Below are 19,399 nucleotides of genomic sequence, written 5' to 3'. Positions count from 1 at the left end.
AAAAAACGCAGCAGAAATGTAGTAAAACGCATGGTAATCCATATGTGATGTTTTTTTACGCACCCACTGACTTATAATGGGTGAATCTGACCCAGAATACGGATCAAAGTAGGGCATGCTGCGATTCTTTACTCGCCGACCCTCAGTCCGTGCGTAAAATCGTTCATGTGACGACCACATTGACTTGCATTGGTCTGTGTGCTGTCTGTATGCCATCAGTTTTGGGGATACGTTGGTCTCGTCTGAATGAGCCCTAACAGCAGGGCCTGTTACACCGCCATCCACCTGGCCACTCGCTTCCCAGAATCTCTACTGGGTGCATGTTAAAAAGTTTCCATGCTAATCTATGGGAAACTATTGCCATATCACGTGTCAGCCCTATAATATTGTATTTATAACAACATCTGATGATACTGATATTTTACTTTATTTTTTAAGGACGATCCACAATGTTTAAAATTATTTTATTTAACACTCAGCTTCTATAATGTATAACAACCCAAGAAATACTCTATCATGGGATCCTTACAGTAGACAGTGGCCACAATATACTTACTTCTAGAAGACACATCCAGGATAATGAATCCTTAATTTCACCAGTGGTGGCGCCGAAGGGAAATCGATCACTTACTGCCAGATTTACTCACGGATTACAGCCGATCACTGGGGATCCCTGGAGCGAGATCACCTGAAGTCAGCTTATCGTAGTATGATCCTGCAGTCACACTTTCATCCATTTGCCTCTGACTTTATTCCAGTATACATATCAGTTTAGCCAAAAGTAAAGGGCAGATTGGAGCGAACATGACTGCAGGATCACACTGCGCAGTTTGTTGTCTATTACCATGAAGTTGCAAACATTGCATTGGATCTATAGAAACTATACAGTAGGACATTTTTTTATTAACTTCTATTGCTTAATTTTTCATTTTATATGCAGACAGAGAATTAAAAAAAAGCAGTCTTTTCCACCTACTTGTTTTGCATCTCTCTATCCTCCTTCGTCCTTGATTGACAGCTGACTTTACAGGACTTAGAGGAAGGTGCAGACAGATGGAAAGCAAGTAGGTGCGCTGTACTGCTCGACCACGCCAACATCGCACTGAGCACCTGTGCTTGGTTTGAACAGTCATTTTGTGCTGCTGACAGACTTCCTTTTCAGTTGAAGAGATGTGGCAGGATCATTCATTACAGATTGCTTATACTATCCCCTGCAGTCTTGGTAGGACGCACGTTAGGAATGGTGTGTTCCTCAGTTGTTCTCTAAACAGTCCTAATACAAAGATGGCTACATCATCATGCGATGCACTTTTTATGTCATTTATTGGACACCAAGACCAGGTTTTAGCAAATGTTGCGACTCCCGTAGGAGCCTGGTTAGAGAAATCTCAAGCAGCAAATACGATGAGTGGTCCTACTAGACAAAGGTAGTTTCATGAGAAGAAAGCCTTCACCTTTGGGTTGTGTCTACATGGGTTGGTCCAGTAAGGGCACCATCTATAGAGGCAGCTGATCTTGCCCTTGTAAGAGGCCACATCATATCACTCACTCCTTGTATGTGTTTTCAGCCAACAAGACATCTCCTACATCTTCTGGAGAAGTAGCCCGGGCCGGCGGTGGAGTCATCCACGTGTACAGCGATGAGAACAGTGAAAAATCTGCAGGCAGCTTCATACCATACTGCTCTATGGCTCAGGCCCAGCTCTGCTTTCACGGCCACCGTGATGCCGTCAAGTTCTTTGTGTCTGTACCAGGTAACATTTCAATATTTTTAGATTAGGGGTCCCCAAACTCTTATCTTGAGATCCACATTCCCCCTACACATTAGAGTAATGTTGGCTGAACATGCCGATATCGATGGGTTCGGCAGACGGTCGAATATTTACGGAGGACCCGGCCGACTGATGGTCGGGAGAGATGTCTATTGCACATGTCTGATTTTGGACTGCTGGTTGCACCGAGATAAGCCACCGATGTGTCAGTCTGCAGCTTTCTCATAAGGAGCACTTGGCCGAGAGAGCGCTCATGTGTATGGGAGTGTCGGCTGATGATCGGCCCTAATGTGGATGGATAGCCTTAGAGATGGTCACTTGCCAAATCCATAGTTTCCCCACATTACAAAACTCAATGTATAGTTATTATTATTTATCTCCATACATAAATACAATAAATGTGTGATACAATATTTATAGAAATAATAGATCCAGGTGGTCTATCACGCCCTCTTTAGCAATGCCAGTGACAGTACAGGTAACGTAGTCCCAGGCTTTTCCATCATGTCCATCACCTAACCATTGTGTCTATTTCCAGGTAACGTGCTGGCCACACTTAATGGCAGCGTGCTGGACAGTCCCTCCGAGAACCCAGGCACCCCATCGGCAGAGACGGAGGAACAAAAATTGAAGAATGTGCTAGTGCTGAGCGGAGGAGAGGGATACATTGACTTCCGAATCGGTGAGTTCACCGTTTAATCTCTTTGTAACAGAATTGATTGCACACGTGCCCTTATCTGTTGTATCTCTATGCCTCCAAGCATGTCCTGACTGTGTCCTGGCAGGCTGGAAATCATGGCTTCACATCAGCTAAGGGGGCACAGGTTAAATGGCACACATTATAATGAAGCAAAGCAAGGATGTGCAAAATAAATGGTCTCAAAACCATGGCTTTAGTGCAACTACAACTTGGAGACCACTACTGTTTTGCAGAAATCATGAAAGGAGGATCAAATCTCTGGAGAAACGGGGGACTTAAAAGATTGGCCAGTGAAGATAAGCAATTTGATTTGCTCTGCCTTGGTCCGGCATCGTCTATGGCAGCTATTCTACACTTTTGTGCCCAGCGACATTGTATGAGGCTTTTCTCCAGGCTTCAGGTCACTTTGGGACGTGTGGACATCACAGGGCCCAGTAAGCACCAGAGGCGCCCAAGCAAAGATAGGTTTACCATGGAGAATTGCAGTGGACCCGGACCAAATCAAATTGCTTATATGTACTGGTCAGCCATCCTCCTACATTTTGTCATTATTGGGAGATAAGGGGACACTCTTTCTCCCTAGGGAAACAAAAGATCAAAAATGTAAAATACAAAGCTCTGATGGATCAAAGGAATAATGTGCTTTTTTTTCCCAGGGGATGGAGAAGATGATGAAACAGAAGAACCCTCTGGAGATGATGGGAATCAGACCAAACCAGTACTCTCTAAGGCGGAGCGAAGCCATATTATTGTATGGCAGGTCTCCTACGTCCCTGAATGAATGCAACCATAGCCTTCTCCCCAGAATGCCAAGACGCCTCCTGCTTCCCTGCACCCGCTGGAAATACCAAACTGGAACTGTGACACAATTCTGCGCAATTTTTCGGCCCGCGTTTTGCTGGTCTTCTCATCTTCTTTTACTCACCAATATGTAGAAAACTCCAGAACATGGCAGCATATCCACAAACTCCCGGAGACTCACAGTCTAAACTAATTCTCTTGTTTCTTCTTCAAAAGACAAAAAATGATAATGTGGTCGATTAGATATCACCTCTGCCAGGCTGGCATCAAGGTCCTGTCATCTAGTCTGGCACTGAAAATGTTTGGCGGGTTCCAATATGGATTACAGGGGACTGAATTTAGGGATGTTCACAAAAGTTTGGGCTACGCTGCATCCGAGGATCCAGTTTTTTTTTTTCTTCTCATGCCAAATCGTTCACATAAGAAGTTAATTAATTAGCACCTATTTCATGCAAAGGCTGAACACATCTATCAGTATTGGTGTATCGCATTATTTTCAGTTCCATCTATGGAAAGAGAGATCAAAATCAAATTTTCAAAAATTGCACTGAAAAAAAATTAAAAAACGCAGGACCTGATTGGTTGCCTGCGAGCAATAAGACTACTTGCATCACCATAAGGTTAGAACTACAACACCCATCATTGCCTGCCGCCAGTCTTGCAGTTCCAAAGCTGGAAAGGAGAGGGTGTAGGTTATAGATAGTGGAGGTAGTGCATTTCAGAGTTTTGACAACCCCAAAAATTGTAGATATACCTTGAAATATTTGCTTGACTGAGCTGAGCTTCAGCAACACACACAGCCTGCAGATAAGGGTGGCGCTGTTTTAGGAAGCGAGCAAGCGTGTTTTCTTTTATCTCATACAAGTAAAATGACATGATTTAAAGGTATTGTCCAGAGCCACTCACTTCTTCATTGAAGACGGGTGGTGCTGGACAACCCCTTTTAGGTGGCCAAGTGCTCGTTCAGTCGAAAGCTATTCCCCCATACACATGAATGTTGGACTTGGACGAGTGCTCAAAGGGGAGAGTGGAGTAAGCTGCTGCCGGAGCACTTGAATTCATCATGGTCCATCCTTCTCTCCCGACATCATCCATTAGGAGGCCCCTTATACATTAGATCGCCAACCGATCCTGCGGAAATTGACAACTTTGCCTGACTTTAAATCTAGTGGATGTCGGCAATCGGTGCCGATAGCATTCTGACCCTGCACATCAGCCAAGACGTGTGCATGATAGGTGGGTATCGTACATGTGAACCAATCAATAGGACACGTGGACAGTACCTGCCAATCATTCATGCATCTGGGAAGGTGTAGGGCCAGAAGGTCATCGGCACCACTCCCCTCTGGACCTTGCCACGTAACCCCTTTAAGTTCAAAGAGCAGGACCTGGAGTAAAACTGCCATAATCTTTCAGGATCCATTCGGTTAATGGACACCGCTTCTTAGATACAGGTTTAAGGAGGAAGTGTAGCACCAACAACTCTCATAGGACTGCCAATATTGGGGCAAAGGGTGCCAAGACAGCACCAGAAGGTAGGCCTTATATTATTTTCACTATGGTGCCTGGTCCACTTGGACTTCATGTATAAATTACCATATTGACCTGCCAGCCTCAACAATGGGCAATGTGGCAAATGGACTCGCTCAGCATGAAAAACCTGTATTCTAAGTTACTCCATACATATCTCATAATTCATTGACCAGCGGTAACGCCGGGCCCGATCAAACCAATCTAAACAATTGCTATTTCCCTGCATGTGCTCCTGTCGCTCCCGCACTGCCTCCAATACTCAAGTGTTGCAGGATTTTCTGGGAGTTCAGGGGTTAAACCAGAAAAAAAAAAAGCACATTACTAACTAACCAGCCAGCAAGGTATAAAGTGCTCGGCTCTAACAGCTCGTTCTACCTACAGCGACGACATATGTAAAGAAAGTGTCACAAGGGGGGCTCTAACGTCTGTTCCAAAAAAAAAAAAAAAAGGCTTGTAAACTCCGCAGTGTGTCCCGTCCATCCTCTGGTCTTATCGGTGGCATTATGTAAAGACAGCTGTATGAATACCGCTCTGCTTCCTTTCTCTCCCCCTTGTGACATGATCACCATGTAATTGTTATGTATGTAATAAATGTATTACAAAATGAATGCAAGATGCTGGTGTTGTGTGGTGGTGATGCCCCCTGTGGGTCAGGATGCAAACTACAGATGTGTGAAGAATTTATAAACAGGATCTGACAGCAAAGTCCCAAGGGCTAATCCAGATTACGGCCTCAAGTCACGGCCGACTGCAAGTCTGGTAACCCAAGCAGTATTGTAGGCGTATGAGGCTTTGCTCGTTCTGGGACTGGGGGCCAAAATACGCTGGAGAAAAAAATCAATTAACCTCAATGTCTATGGGACTGCAAAAGGGACACGGGGCATGTGCAAGAACTGCTTTCTTAAAGAAAAATACAAACCCTTTTTGATAATAATACAGAAGACCCTTTTTAGGCCGAGGCAGCTTTGCTTGCACGACCTAAAGATCGCCACGTCACACTGTGATATTACATCTAATGAATATCAATGGAGGTCAAGTTGAGACTATTGACAAGAAACCTGTTGAATTTTTGGTTGGAGGTCACATATTTGCATGCAATGTTTTTTTTGTTTTTTTTAACAGCTTAAAAGGGTATTCCCATCTCCAAGGTCCTATCCCAATATGTAGTAGATGTAATAATAATAAAAATATTAGCAAATACATACAATTAGAAATGTAGTATAGTTCTTTTGATTCGCTATGTCGCTTACCCCATGTGCAGATCATTGCAGTAGCTTAGGTACCCATGGTTACGTCCACTCATAGTGACAGTTGGTTAGTTCTTAGTGATCATAACCATGGATACCTAAGCTACTGCCCTGCACATGGGGTAAGCAACATAGTGAATCAGAAGAACTAAACTTCTAACTTAGGTATTTGCTAATATGATTACACCTACTATATATTGGGATAGGATCATAGAATCATAGAATGGTAGAGTTGGAAGGGACCTCCTGGGTCATCTGGTCCAACCCCCTGCTCAAAGCAGGATTCACTAGATCATCTCAGACAGATGTCTGTCCAGCCTCTGTTTGAAGACGTCCATTGAAGGGGAACTCACCACCTCTCGTGGCAGCCTGTTCCACTCATTAATCACCCTAACTGTCAAAAAGTTTTTTCTAATATCTAATCTGTGTCTCCTCCCATTTAGTTTCATCCCATTGCTTCTAGTCTTTCCTTGTGCAAATGAGAATAAAGATGATCCTTCTACAATGTGACAGCCCTTGACATATTTGTAGACAGCTATTAAGTCTCCTCTCAGTCTTCTTTTTTGCAAGCTAAACATTCCCAAATCCTGCAACCGTTCCTCATAGGACATGGTTTGCAGACCAGTCACCATTCTGGTCGCTCTTCTCTGAACTTGCTCCAGTTTGTCTATGTCTTTTTTAAAATGTGGTGCCCAAAACTGTACACAGTATTCCAGATGAGGTCTGACCAAAGAGGAGTAAAGACCGATAATGACTTCACGTGATCTAGACTGTATGCTTCTGTTAATACATCCCAGAATTGTATTTGCCTTTTTTGCTGCTGCATCACACTGTTGACTCATGTTCAGTCTATGATCTATTAGTATACCTAAGTCTTTTTCACATGTACTGTTGCTTAGCTCTTTTCCTCCCATTCTGTATATGCTTTTTTCATTTTTATTGCCCAGATGTAGTACTTTGCATTTTTCCCTGTTAAAAACCATTCTGTTGGTTGCTGCCCACTGCTCCAGTTTATTTAGGTCTTTTTGAATCCTCTCTCTCTCTTCTCTAGTATTAGCTATCCCTCCTAGCTTTGTGTCATCAGCAAATTTAATCAGTTTACCCTCAATTCCTTCATCTAAATCATTGATAAAGATGTTGAACAATACAGGTCCCAGGACGGAGCCCTGTGGTACCCCACTTGAGACATTCATCCAGCTGGATGTGAAGCCATTTACAACCACCCTTTGAGTCCGATCACTAAGCCAGTTATGAATCCACCTAACAGTTGCCTGGTCCATTGCATACTTGGTCATTTTTTCAATAAGGATGGTGTGAGATACTTTGTCAAATGCTTTGCTGAAGTCAAGATATACTATATCTACAGCATTTCCCTGATCCACCCAGTCAGTGATTCTGTCATAGAAGGAAATTAAGTTAGTCTGACATGACTTGTTAGTTACAAACCCATGCTGACTCTGGTTAATCACTTCATTCTTATCCATGTACTTACATACATGTTGTTTAATAATTTGTTCAAAGATCTTTCCTGGTATAGAAGTCAGACTCACCGGCCTATAGTTCCCTGGGTCCACCTTCTTCCCCTTTTTGAAGATAGGAACAACATTTGCTCTTCTCCAGTCTTCTGGGACTTCTCCTGTTCTCCAAGAATTTTCAAAGATTATGGAGAGTGGTTCTAAAATTTCTTCTACGATCTCCTTCAGTACTCTGGGGTGTAATTCATCTGGACCTGGAGACTTGAACTCATTTATGTTAGCTAAATATTCCCTCACAATCTTTCTGTTTACAGATAACTTGGATTCCTCTATTCCTTTAAAAGGACAGTGAAGATCAGTTGATGTTACATTTTCTCTCTGAGAGAAAACAGATGCAAAATAGGAATTAAAAAGTTCGGCCTTCTCAACATCCTCTCTTACCATTTCTCCATTTTCATCCTGTAAAAATCCTATAGCATCTTTGACTTTTCTTTTACTTTTGACATACCCCCAAAATCCTTTTTTATTGCTTTTGACATCTCTTGCAAGCCTTAATTCATTGTCAGCTTTAGCTACCCTGATACGTGCCCTGCAGGAACTGCAGACTGCATTATAATCTTCTTTAGATATGCCTCCCTCTTTCCATTTAATAAACATTTCTTTCTTTCTTTTTAGCATGTGTTTAAGTTCTGTGTTCATCCATCCTGGTTTTCTTAAATGCTTCCCATTCTTCCTACTTTTCGGGATTGTTAACGATTGCGCTTTGAGAATCTCATTTTTAAAAATTTCCCATCCTTCCTGGACATTTTTGTCCTTAAGGACATCCAGCCATTGGATCCCTCCTATTCTCTTTCTGAGTCTCTTAAAATCTGCCTTTCTAAAATCTAACCTTGAAGTTTGAGTCTTCACATGTCTTCCTCCTCTAGTTATCCAAAATTCTATAATAGCATGATCGCTGCCTCCTAGGGTCCCAGCCACCTTTACCTCCTCAACCATTTCCTCCCTGTTTATAAGGATTAGATCCAAAGTAGCAGATCCCCTTGTTTTCTCCCCTACCTTTTGGAAGATAAAGTTGTCAGCAAGAGAGGATAAGAATTTGCTTGACCTGTTAGTTTTACTTGAGAGAGATTCCCAACAAATGTCTGGATAGTTGAAATCTCCCATGACCACTACGTCATATTTTTTGGAGAACTTGGTCATTTGATACATAAAGAGTTCATCCATATCTTCAGCTTGCCCAGGTGGCCTGTAGTAAATGCCTACAATGGTGTCCTTTCCGTTGTTCTCTCCTTGTATTCTTACCCAAACAGTTTCCACAGAACTCCCAGTCTCTGAAGCTTCAATCTCTGTGCAGATATACGCTTTTCTAACATACAATGCAACACCTCCTCCTCGTTTATCAAGTCTGTTTCTTGCAAATAAGTTGTATCCTTTTAGCCTTTTATTCCAATCATGTGTATCGTCCCACCAAGTTTCAGTGATTCCAATGACATCATATTCCTTTTCCTGCATTAGTAGTTCCAATTCTCCTTGTTTGTTGCCCATGCTTTGTGCATTTGTATAAAAACATTTTAGTTTGTGATTGGTTTCTCTTCCTCCCATATTTTTATTATTTAAATTGTTTTGTCTTTGTTCTTCCTTTCCACTTCCAGTAGCAGAGATCTCAATAGTATTTGTCAGCTGTATGGCTTTTTCTGGCCTTTTGCTTCCCTTCCCACATTGTTCTAGTTTAAAGCTCTTCTGATGAGTGTAGCAAGGCGACTTCCAAATACATGTTTTCCAGTCTTCGTAAGGTGCACCCCATCTCTAGCAAGTAGTCCATCGTATAGGTAATTCATTCCGTGATCCAGAAATCCAAATCCTTGTTGACGGCACCATCGACGTAGCCAGTTGTTCACCTGTAGAATCTTATTCCACCTCATTGTTCCATGGCCATCCACTGGGAGGATGGATGAGAAGACCACCTGCGCTCCCAATTCTTTCACTTTCTTGCCTAAGTCTTCAAAGTCACTGCAGATGGTTTCCAGGTCCTTTCTTGCGGTGTCATTTGTCCCCACATGTATTAGCAGGAATGGGTAGTGATCTGTAGGTCTGAAGAGTCTTGATATCCTGTCCGACACATCTTTAATTTTTGCTCCTGGAAGACAGCACATTTCTCTTGAGGTTATGTCTGGTCTGCAGATAGCGGCCTCTGTTCCTCTTAACAGGGAATCCCCCATGACCACCACTCTCCGTTTTTTCTTCACAACATTCTTCTTTCTCCATCCAGGAGGATTCTGAGGGCTTACAAGGTTATTCATTGCTGGCAAAGTCTTATTTTGCTGTATTTCTTCATGGTTCTCCTGCGTGAGAGCCTGGTACTGGTTCCTGAGCAGTATGGGTGCTGACTGCCTCTCGATCCTCCTGCTTCTGTGGGTCACATGCTTCCATTCCTCTGTTTCGTCAGGTGCAGTTCGAATTTCTTCTCTTTCTGAATCATGAAGAGATAATTCTGCTCTGTCTAAGAACTCTTCACCTTCCTTAATGATTTTCAACGTAGTTAACCTCTCTTCTAGATTTCGCAACTTTTCCTCCAACAGGGACACAAGCTTGCATTTCTGGCATGTGAAGTTTGGCTTTTCCACTGGCAAGTCTGTGAACATGTAGCAGGATATGCAGCTCACCAAATGGCTCCTGGACTCTTCCATGTTCTTATTGTTAATGTTCCCAAAATGCAGTGGGAATATGCAAATTATCTCCTCAGGACTCCTCCCCTGGATCTTGGAGATGGGAATACCCCATTAAGTCACGCAATAGCACAAAGGTTTTTGGTTGCCCGACTAGTTGGACACCGGCTGTCACTTTGTAACTCTAGACTAATTGTGTTAAATCAGGGAAAATTTGGTTCCTGGGTAGATGTAGCACATGCATTGATCTCTTCCACTTTCCTTTGGGGTAGAACAAAACAAAAGAACTAAGTGCCAATGACCCAGTAACCATGTTGGATTTTTTTAGATCACTGCAAAAGATATTTCTGCTATAGGAAATGGCTGTTGTCATATTGTCCTGTAATATGTGCCAGGCCACAGGTGGGAGCGTCTGAAAATCTAATGGGGAGAGTCAGGAGATTCCCTTACACAAGAGGTGATGTCGAGATGAGAGAAGGATCGGGAAGCTGAAAATCAATTGCCTGACCCTTTTGCTCTCCAGGAATAAGCCTCTGCCAGATGTGAATGGCAGCAGTTTTCCAGGCTCCCATTGAAAACACATGATCACTCAACCAATTTGAATGTACATGTGTATAGGAGAGTCGGGGAAAGCCAGCTGTCAGCTTTTGCGTGTGTATGGCCAGTGTTAGTCCAGCATCATTGCGTCAGTATTATTCAAAAAACTCTGAATAATCCAACAGTAAAACTAACGGACCTGCAGTAAGAAGTAGATTTATGGACTTTTTAAGACAAACTACTAATAATAAAAAAAAATAACAATTTCCCCAATATTCTTTTATTACAAAAAGAGAACAATAAGCAGTACAAAACATTTATTTGTCCACATCCTGTAAAGATTATCCACTCTTGACCCATTGTGCCCAATAATTTTTCAACAGGACATGCTGAAATAAAAATGTAAACTTCAGTTTTTTGTCTGTTCGGATACGTTCCCACATAGCAAAAATGCAGCGTAGTCTGAGATTTTAAGACGTCACACTGCGAAAAATATCTGTAGTGTAAATTAAAAAAGAACAATGCTTTGAGATTCGCAGCACGTCAATGTATGGCTGCTGATGACCAGGCAAATTTCACCCATTGCAACGCAAAACCTGAAATGTGCGGCTCCCCCATATCTTCTTGACATCCTCTATGGATATCACTTGGGAGGTCTGCATTGAATAGTTTCTGTGGAAATGTACCCTAAAAGAACCTGACCCTGGAGTGTGAATTCCTTACCCTTCCCAAAATTTAAGGTCATGGAAAAGATCACCCACACCGAATGGCCTGCAAAAATGGCACAAAAGTAAACATTCAAGAAGACTTTTATACAGTGCAAGTCATCAAGTATTGGGCGCAAACACTACATTCAGTAAACAGTGCATTCATATTCTGGACCGAAATTGCCTGTCTAAAAATGTCCTTTCCAGCTGGATGTCAAGTTCCATGTCCCTTCCAGCTGAATGTCACATTTACTAGTTTAACATTTTATGACCATCTTATAGATCCATATTTAAAGTTTCCTTCAATTTAAACATAATTTGTTGACTCCCACACGCTAATCATGGAAGATATTATAAAGATGGGTGTGAATTACAAAAGACATGATCAGGTGCCGATAAACCAAGCACAGCATTCTGTTCAGCCCCTGGAAATTAGGAGAAGACGCAACCAATGAGGTATCTATAGGCAGCTCGACAGGTTTCATGCACGGCCGGCAGGTTTCTATTAATCAGAATAGGAAGAGTGCACGAGACCTGCAGATACCTGGCAAGGGGCCGATGAGCCCCACGTCATTAGCCCCCTATGCTAAAGTCAGAGGCATAGATGTTAATCAAGTTTGCCTAATGTTGCGGATGGGGGCCATTCTCAGGCAGAATTTTGCATTTTTTGGACATAATTACTGAAATACTGCCTTGCTGATTGTGAGTGAGGAACATGATAGACAGACAGTACTGAGCTTTGTGAGTGCTTTACAACCTGAGGATCTGCAGCAGATGGCATGTCCTGGATAATATGGTGCAGGGAGGTTCTCGAAAATCCCAGTAAATACATTCAAGTGTTATCATAAAAGAGAGAAGTGGTATCGGGATTTAATATATTAACAAAATGTGAATGTCTGAAAATGGGATTGACCAGAACTAGAGTAAAGCTTGTAGATATTACTGCAGTCTGGTCAGGACGATGGAAATGGTGACATTGAAGTAGGGGACAAGACACAGCCCCAGCATAAACGTACCTTAAAGGTGCTGTCCAGGCTTGGGGCTCAAGTCTGCACTTACTCTATGTGACTGCAGACTTGCAATTCTCACAACGCACACAGAGGGTGATGTCAGGATTCTCCAGTGCCAGGAGCAGGCGGTAATGTGACCACAAGCAGGCCGTTTGCATTCTTCTGGCCACATTCCAACTAGACGTGCTCGATCTATTCACTTGTATTGAGCAAGGCCAGACACGTCTAGTCGGCATGTGGCTGCATGTATGCAAATCAGATACTTGCGTTCACACATCCATCTGCTTTAGGCACCGTAGAGTCGAGCTGTGAGGATTCACAAGTTTGCAGTCACAGAGTGAGTGCAGACTTGAACCCCAAGCCTGGACAACCCCTTTAAAGTAGCCAACTTCTTTCCTTTTGACTGTGTAGACATCTTTTACTACGTGATGACCAAAAGTAATCACCCAAGTAATACGTTATCATTAGTAATGAGCGAGTTGTAATACGCCCATCTGATTGATGCTGAGCATCCACACCCATATACACACCCTGTACACATTTTCTCTAGGAGGCTGAAGGATCAGTTTAAGTTTGACCAGGACTCAATAATATTCGGGGGGCACATCAGAAATGATATAAGTGTAGTTTGGACGGAATTTCGACTTAATGCCCTGGGCTCAATATGACCTCTAAATAAACAGGAAAATAAAAGTTTTGCAGGATCCTGGACCAGAGCCCTGCAAACCTCCTACTACCTGCAACATCCCCGATCCGTCTTCTGATTCGTAGGTTGCTGCCAGATCATGCAAGTGTCACACAGCAACATAATGGACGTCATGGCAAACTGCTAATCAAAAGAGGTGTAGGGGGATGTTGCAGGTAGTAGGAAGTTTGCAGACTACTCATGTGGCCACCTGACCAGGGTGCCGCAAATTTTGTTTTACTCAACTCCAAAGGAAATGATTTACATTCATGTTACACCTGCAGACTTTTGTTTAATCGTGGTAAAAAAATAAAAAAAAAAGCCCTGTGATGTGTGTGTAACAGCTCCGAATCTCTCCCACACCTTTTACTCGTAGATCCAGCTCTCCGCATGGTCCTGCCAACAGACAATCTCGTCTGGTCTGAACCAGAGAGAAATCTCACGCTGGGCGCTCTCTCTAGAGTCGCTGCCGTGGATCACGTTCCTGTACGAAAAAAGAAGAAAACTCAAACATGTACTCGGATGCTGAAATATCAACAAGAACAGTCACTCATATGGGGCTGAGAGCACAGCAAGGACATGCATGGTGTAACCTTGCCTTGCCATAGAGCACACACGTCAAACTCTGGCCCACGGGCCAAATCTGGCCCATTATATGGCCCGCAAATATTTGGCCCACGATGCCAGTCAGGGCCCATTATTCTGTGTGGGGCCCGTTATGCTGCATGGAGGACTGTGTGGGGCCCGTTATGCTGCATGGAGGACTGTGTGGGGCCCGTTATGCTGCATGGAGGACTGTGTGGGGCCCGTTATGCTGCATGGAGGACTGTGTGGGGCCCGTTATGCTGCATGGAGGACTGTGTGGGGCCCGTTATGCTGCATGGAGGACCGTGTGGGGCCCGTTATGCTGCATGGAGGACCGTGTGGGGCCCGTTATGCTGCATGGAGGACCGTGTGGGGCCCGTTATGCTGCATGGAGGACTGTGTGGGGCCCGTTATGCTGCATGGAGGACTGTGTGGGGCCCGTTATGCTGCATGGAGGACTGTGTGGGGCCCGTTATTCTGTATGGAGGACTGTGTGGGGCCCGTTATTCTGTATGGAGGACTGTGTGGGGCCCGTTATTCTGTATGGAGGACTGTGTGGGGCCCGTTATTCTGTATGGAGGACTGTGTGGGGCCCGTTATTCTGTATGGAGGACTGTGTGGGGCCCATTATTCTGTATGGAGGACTGTGTGGGGCCCATTATTCTGTATGGAGGACTGTGTGGGGCCCATTATTCTGTATGGAGGACTGTGTGGGGCCCATTATGCTGTATGGAGGACTGTGTGGGGCCCATTATACTGTATGGAGGACTATGTGTGGCCCATTATACTTTATGGAGGACTATGTGTGGCCACTATATTGTATGGAGATTGGCCCTAGACTTTTTACAAGCTTTTAATTTTGTCCCTTTGTGTATTTTAAGTTTGATATCCCTGTCATAGAGGAAGGTCTGATCCGCCATTGTCGGGGAGCGAGCCCGGCAATCACTCCACCTATATCAGTTATGAAGGATTTTGTGCTGTGGAAGTGGATTAGTCCTGTGGGAATGTGAACCAATACCACCCATTTATTTGCATTTTACCTGCTGACATCCACACAGAAATCTCCACGAATAGTGCCCGGTAAGGAGTCGGCGGGGTTGGTCTCACCAAGCATAAGGCGGGCTGTCTTCACCACGTCCAGGCCCTGCCAGACCTGCACAAATCAGTTTGCACATTAGGCTACAGTAAAGCAGAACCAACTATAAATCACCAGGATTATTCTAATCAATGCCGGCACTCACCATGGCGACCACAGGTCCAGAGCCCATATACTTCACGAGGCGATTATAGAATGGACGGTCGAGCAGAGCAATGTAGTGTTCCTTTAAGAGGGTCTCTGATGCCTGTGATGAGACAACACAAACATAAGGCTTGGGTGGTCTCTGGTATTTTGTGCTATCCATCAAAGCAGCGGACAGCACTCATCCGATTATTAGTCGAGTGCACGAGCCCTTAGATGAATTTCACATCACATATTCACCAAAAGATTAATTTTAAGGCAGATTTTCTTGAGGTTTTTCCAGTTATTTGACAGGCTGCAGCCAATCATGGGGGTCAGCGACCAGGTCATTTCTTCCTGTCCCGCCGTTGAGGCCATGGGGGTTAGAGTGGGTGAGTATGCATCACATATATACATATATTTATTTATTTTTTTTATAGTGGTGGGTTTCTCTCCTTCCTATGGGAAGCCCACTGCAGAGGACCACCTACAAATGTGAGCAAAAAAAAGCTGTGTGACATTAGAGCTTTTTTACCGCAGTCTGTGCGTCGCCCACCTGCATTAACTTCATTGCGACCAGTCGGAAGCCTTTTCTCTCGAAACGCCGGATGATCTCGCCCACCAGACGCCGCTGACACCCGTCAGGTTTTACCGCTAAGAAGGTGCGTTCATTGACCCCCGTCCAGGCTGCAACAGAGAAGTAAATGGGAGGTGAAGGTCTCCACACACTGACAGCAATCAGACGCCATAGACACTGAGGATAGCGGCTCACTGCGGGGTCCTCACTGCTTCTCCACAAGACCCCAATATCTGACAACACATCAATCATCACTGGCCGAACCCACCTGTGCTCCATAGGGCCAGGAAACCCCCCCGAGACCACCGTGTGTCCCAGCCCCCCAAAGTGCAATGCATGGAGAACTACAACTCCCAACATGTCCTGGCATACCGGGAGTAGTAGTCACACAACACACTGGGCGCCACCATCCTGCATGAACCAAGGGCGGGCCTCCTCCATGTGACGTTCATACACTGCTCCCAGACACAGACACTTCTTACCGGAGGGGAAAATGTGCGCGAAGACGGTCAGTACCAGGCAGATCATGGCGAGAGCAGGAGGAGGGAGAGCTGGGGCACGCACGTCACCAAGGCCAGCACTGCCGGGGGCGCGCACGTCACCAAGGCCGGCACTGCCGGGGGCGCGCACGTCACCAAGGCCGGCACTGCCGGGGGCGCGCACGTCACCAAGGCCGGTACTAATATCTGGGGCGTGCACGCTGCTGGAACATGGAGCTGCGGAGTGTACGGAGAGCTGCAGTGCAGGCCGCCTCTGGGAGGTTCTCCTAAGCAGCCAATGAGATCACTTCTTTCATGCAAAAACTGGCACACAATAAATGAAAGCTGGATTCTGATTGGTTGCTAGGGGGAAGTCTCCACAGTATAATTATCTATCTATATCTCTATCTTTATGTATTTATCTTATATGTTTGTATGAAATATCTATCCACAGTCTATCTAATATAGTAATCTCTCTATGTACATGTCATATATGTATTTCTCCATCTATCTACAATGTCTGTCCATGTACAGTGTATATGTATCTAGTATATATATAATAAAATAATCTGAGAGGGGATTTTCGCTGGGTTTTCTGTATATTCTCCACCTTATGTAACACTGGGTATTTTTTGTATATGTTATATTTTTTGCACACAAGCCCCAGCTTCATACACTGACCACTGCCAGAGCGCCCCCACCCATGTCAGTGCCCACCGGCCATGCTAGTCTGTAGGTCTCTGCTCCCGGGTGACCTGTGATCAGTGACCGCTCCCTTGTGCCTCTCATCTGTATTCTCAGAGATAAACGGTGAGGACGTTTTCAAAAGTCGCTTACAGCGGACTGATGTATACAGAGGGTCTGCCAGGGCCGGACTGGCCATGTGGCAATTCTGGCAAACGCCAGATGGGCTGGTGCCAGCTGTGGGCCTCTCCTTTGGGCACGTCTGCATGACTGAAACCGGTGGTTCCTGGGAGAAATACAATTTATTTTGTCCTGGGTGCCACACTTTCAGTACAGCGGCTGGGCACCTTCATAATACTATTAACCTGCAGATTAACCCTATATCTGCAGGTAAATAGAGTTATCTAACTTGACAGGTTCCCTTTAAATTTGACACAGTGTTATTCTGGCTTCACAGCAGTTTGCATTCTGTAAATGTGATGTATATGTCGAGCGATCCACAAAAATAGATGAACATATATCACATTCACTTCATAGCAAGTGGGCCTGTGTGTTCGCAAATGCCAGGGCTGAATTTAAGTCCCAGTCTGACCCTGGCATCTGCCAAGTCACCCCTGACGGACGATGTTGGGGGAAAGGTTGAGTATGTTAAAGTGTAACCGTCATTTTAATTTTTTTCCAGAAATCAATAGTACACATGAAAATAAAATGCAAGTGTCATACGAGTACAATGTGATTTTTATCAAGTAGCATCCGTATGACATACGGATGCAATGCGTTTTTCACATCAGCTTGTACATACAGTAATTCTCTGTGTCATTTCAAGCTAGTTTTCTAAGTAATAAACAAATCTTAAATACAGACAGATAATTAGTGCAGTGCGTGTGTAGCTTACTGTACATGTATTTAGCTAATAAATAAATAAAAAAAAAAAATTGCATGGCATTGCCATCCCCCTCATTTTTCTTAACCAGCTGAGGGAAAGCAGACAGCTGGAGGCTGGTGTTATTATTCTGGGAAGGGGCCACTATCCATGGATCTTCACAGCTTATTAATAAAAGCTCACAGCTGTCTGCGTAGCCTTTACTGGTTATTTAAAAGGGGTAAATGATGTGGGACGCTCCCTATTTTTCACGATATGCGCCGTACATGTACAGCTCATGGCATGTCTCTCCCTTTGGTGCAGGCTCTAGCGATGAGCCAGCACCTTTCTGGGACATGACAGCTGCTCTGATCAGCTGTCATGTGCCCCTAACAGCCGCGGGTGGAATCGCGATCTACCCGCGGCTGTTAACATGTTAAATGCCGCTGTCAATCTCTGACAGTGGCATTTAACATGGCAACGGCGGAAGGACGTCACTAGTCCTGCCCATCGGCATCGTGTCACATGACTGCGGGTCACCGATGGGTTGGCATGACAACCCAGGGTCTGCAGGAGACCCCTGCTGTTGTCATTGCCAGGATGCTATGAGCACCGTCCAGCAGTCGGCGCTCATAGCAAGTGAACATTTCTGCTACACACAGGCGATCTAATGATCGCAGCTTCTAGTCTCCCATGGAGGCTATTGAAGCATGTAAAAAGTAAAAAAAAAATGTTTTTAAAAATATTAAAAAACATAAAAGTTTAAATCACCCCCTTTTCGCTCCATTCAAAATAAAACAATAATAACAAAACAATTATACACCTATTTGGTATCGCCGGGTTCAGAATCTCCCGATATATCAATATATAAAAATAATTAATCCGATCGCTAAATGGTGTAACTTGAAAAAGAATCAACACGTCAGAATTATGTTTTTTGGTCGCCACAACATTGCAATAAAATGGGCAATCAAAATATCGTATCTACCCCAAAATGGTATCAATAAAAAAGCCAGCTCGGTGAGTGAAAAATAAGCCCTCACAAGGCCAGGTCCCGAAAAACCGGAATTAGTCTTACCGGTAATGATGTTTCCAGGAGTCCACATGACAGCACCATAGGAGGAGTAATCCCATATTCTGTGTAGGGACAGGAAGCACAAGAGGTTAAAAGCCCTCCCACCCCAACCTCCTCAGTGATTTTCCAAGAACCACATTGGCTGGGTACAACAAAATTTTATTTTAGACTGCTTAGACATATGTTAAGAGTCACATACAGTAGCAATATAGGGAGGGAAATAAGGGTGCTGTCATGTGGACTCCTGGAAACATCATTACCGGTAAGACTAATTCCGGTTTTCCAGTACGTCCCCATGAAAGTGACTCGCCCCCTGGGCCGTGGGGCACGCGGATCCGGGCGATAGGGGAACGATGGGGGTAGTAGTGGCGGCCCGGTCCCGCGGCTCAGGGTGGTCAGACCAATGGTAGTCTGCTACGTGCTTCAGATAATGTCCGACTACGCCACCCGTGGATTGCGGTTATTAGGAACCGCCGCTGCAAGGCAGTCCGCTGGGGCCGATGACGTGTGCAGCTGGGATGGTGTGACTCCCCACGGGAAGAGTGCGGCCCCAGGGCAGTGTAGTGGATGGTGGGAGTGATGGTGGTGAGAGTCACAGTACCGGTAGTGCTGGAGGCGCGAAGGAGCACACAGACAACAAGTTACAGTCCAGGGTCTTTACTCACAGTTCATTTGTTCTGGGTCACTTCTGTCAGCAGTGACCGCCCGAGCCGTGCTGCGTCCACCAGGTGTGGGTCTCGGTCAACTCCCAGGCAGTTCAGGAGCATGGCACAGGACCCCCTTTA

General features: G+C 44.7%; 2 protein-coding genes across 16 annotated transcripts in view; one reads left to right on the top strand and one right to left on the bottom strand.

Moving 5' to 3' along the window:
- MAPK8IP3 (mitogen-activated protein kinase 8 interacting protein 3) overlaps nucleotides 1–5,419 on the top strand; it is a 75,421-nt gene extending 70,002 nt beyond the window's left edge. For all 15 annotated transcript variants that reach the window (XM_073648190.1, XM_073648178.1, XM_073648180.1 and 12 more), the window contains 3 exons: nucleotides 1,569–1,754; nucleotides 2,311–2,454; nucleotides 3,129–5,419. In XM_073648190.1, the coding sequence (XP_073504291.1) occupies nucleotides 1,569–1,754; nucleotides 2,311–2,454; nucleotides 3,129–3,253 (455 nt within the window). In that variant the 3' untranslated portion in view covers nucleotides 3,254–5,419. The remainder of the gene's footprint in view (nucleotides 1–1,568; nucleotides 1,755–2,310; nucleotides 2,455–3,128) is intronic.
- A 7,986-nt stretch (nucleotides 5,420–13,405) lies between these two features.
- NME3 (NME/NM23 nucleoside diphosphate kinase 3) lies at nucleotides 13,406–16,151 on the bottom strand. The gene is made up of 5 exons (XM_073648174.1): nucleotides 15,997–16,151; nucleotides 15,494–15,624; nucleotides 14,960–15,061; nucleotides 14,759–14,871; nucleotides 13,406–13,617 (listed from the first exon to the last, which is right to left on the bottom strand). The coding sequence occupies exons 1-5, from the start codon at nucleotides 16,040–16,042 to the stop codon at nucleotides 13,500–13,502; spliced, it is 510 nt and encodes a 169-aa protein (XP_073504275.1). The 5' UTR covers nucleotides 16,043–16,151; the 3' UTR covers nucleotides 13,406–13,499.
- Between the last annotated feature and the right edge of the window lie 3,248 nt (nucleotides 16,152–19,399).

The sequence above is a fragment of the Phyllobates terribilis genome, unplaced genomic scaffold, assembly GCF_046119375.1.
Source record: "Phyllobates terribilis strain yellow unplaced genomic scaffold, ASM4611937v1 Scaffold_9__5_contigs__length_417890890, whole genome shotgun sequence".
Lineage (NCBI taxonomy): Eukaryota > Metazoa > Chordata > Amphibia > Anura > Dendrobatidae > Phyllobates > Phyllobates terribilis.
Note: the sequence above shows the minus strand (reverse complement) of the source record. Positions and strands in the feature narration are given on the sequence as shown.

Coding starts and splice junctions, on each gene's coding strand:
- NME3 (XM_073648174.1), bottom strand. CDS start 16,042: ATGATCTGCCTGGTACTGACCGTCTTCGCGCACATTTTCCCCTCCG. Junction 15,062..15,493: donor TCGCAATGAAGTTAATGCAG/GTGGGCGACGCA, acceptor GTCTCATCACAG/GCATCAGAGACCCTCTTAAA. Junction 14,872..14,959: donor CTGGACCTGTGGTCGCCATG/GTGAGTGCCGGC, acceptor TGATTTGTGCAG/GTCTGGCAGGGCCTGGACGT.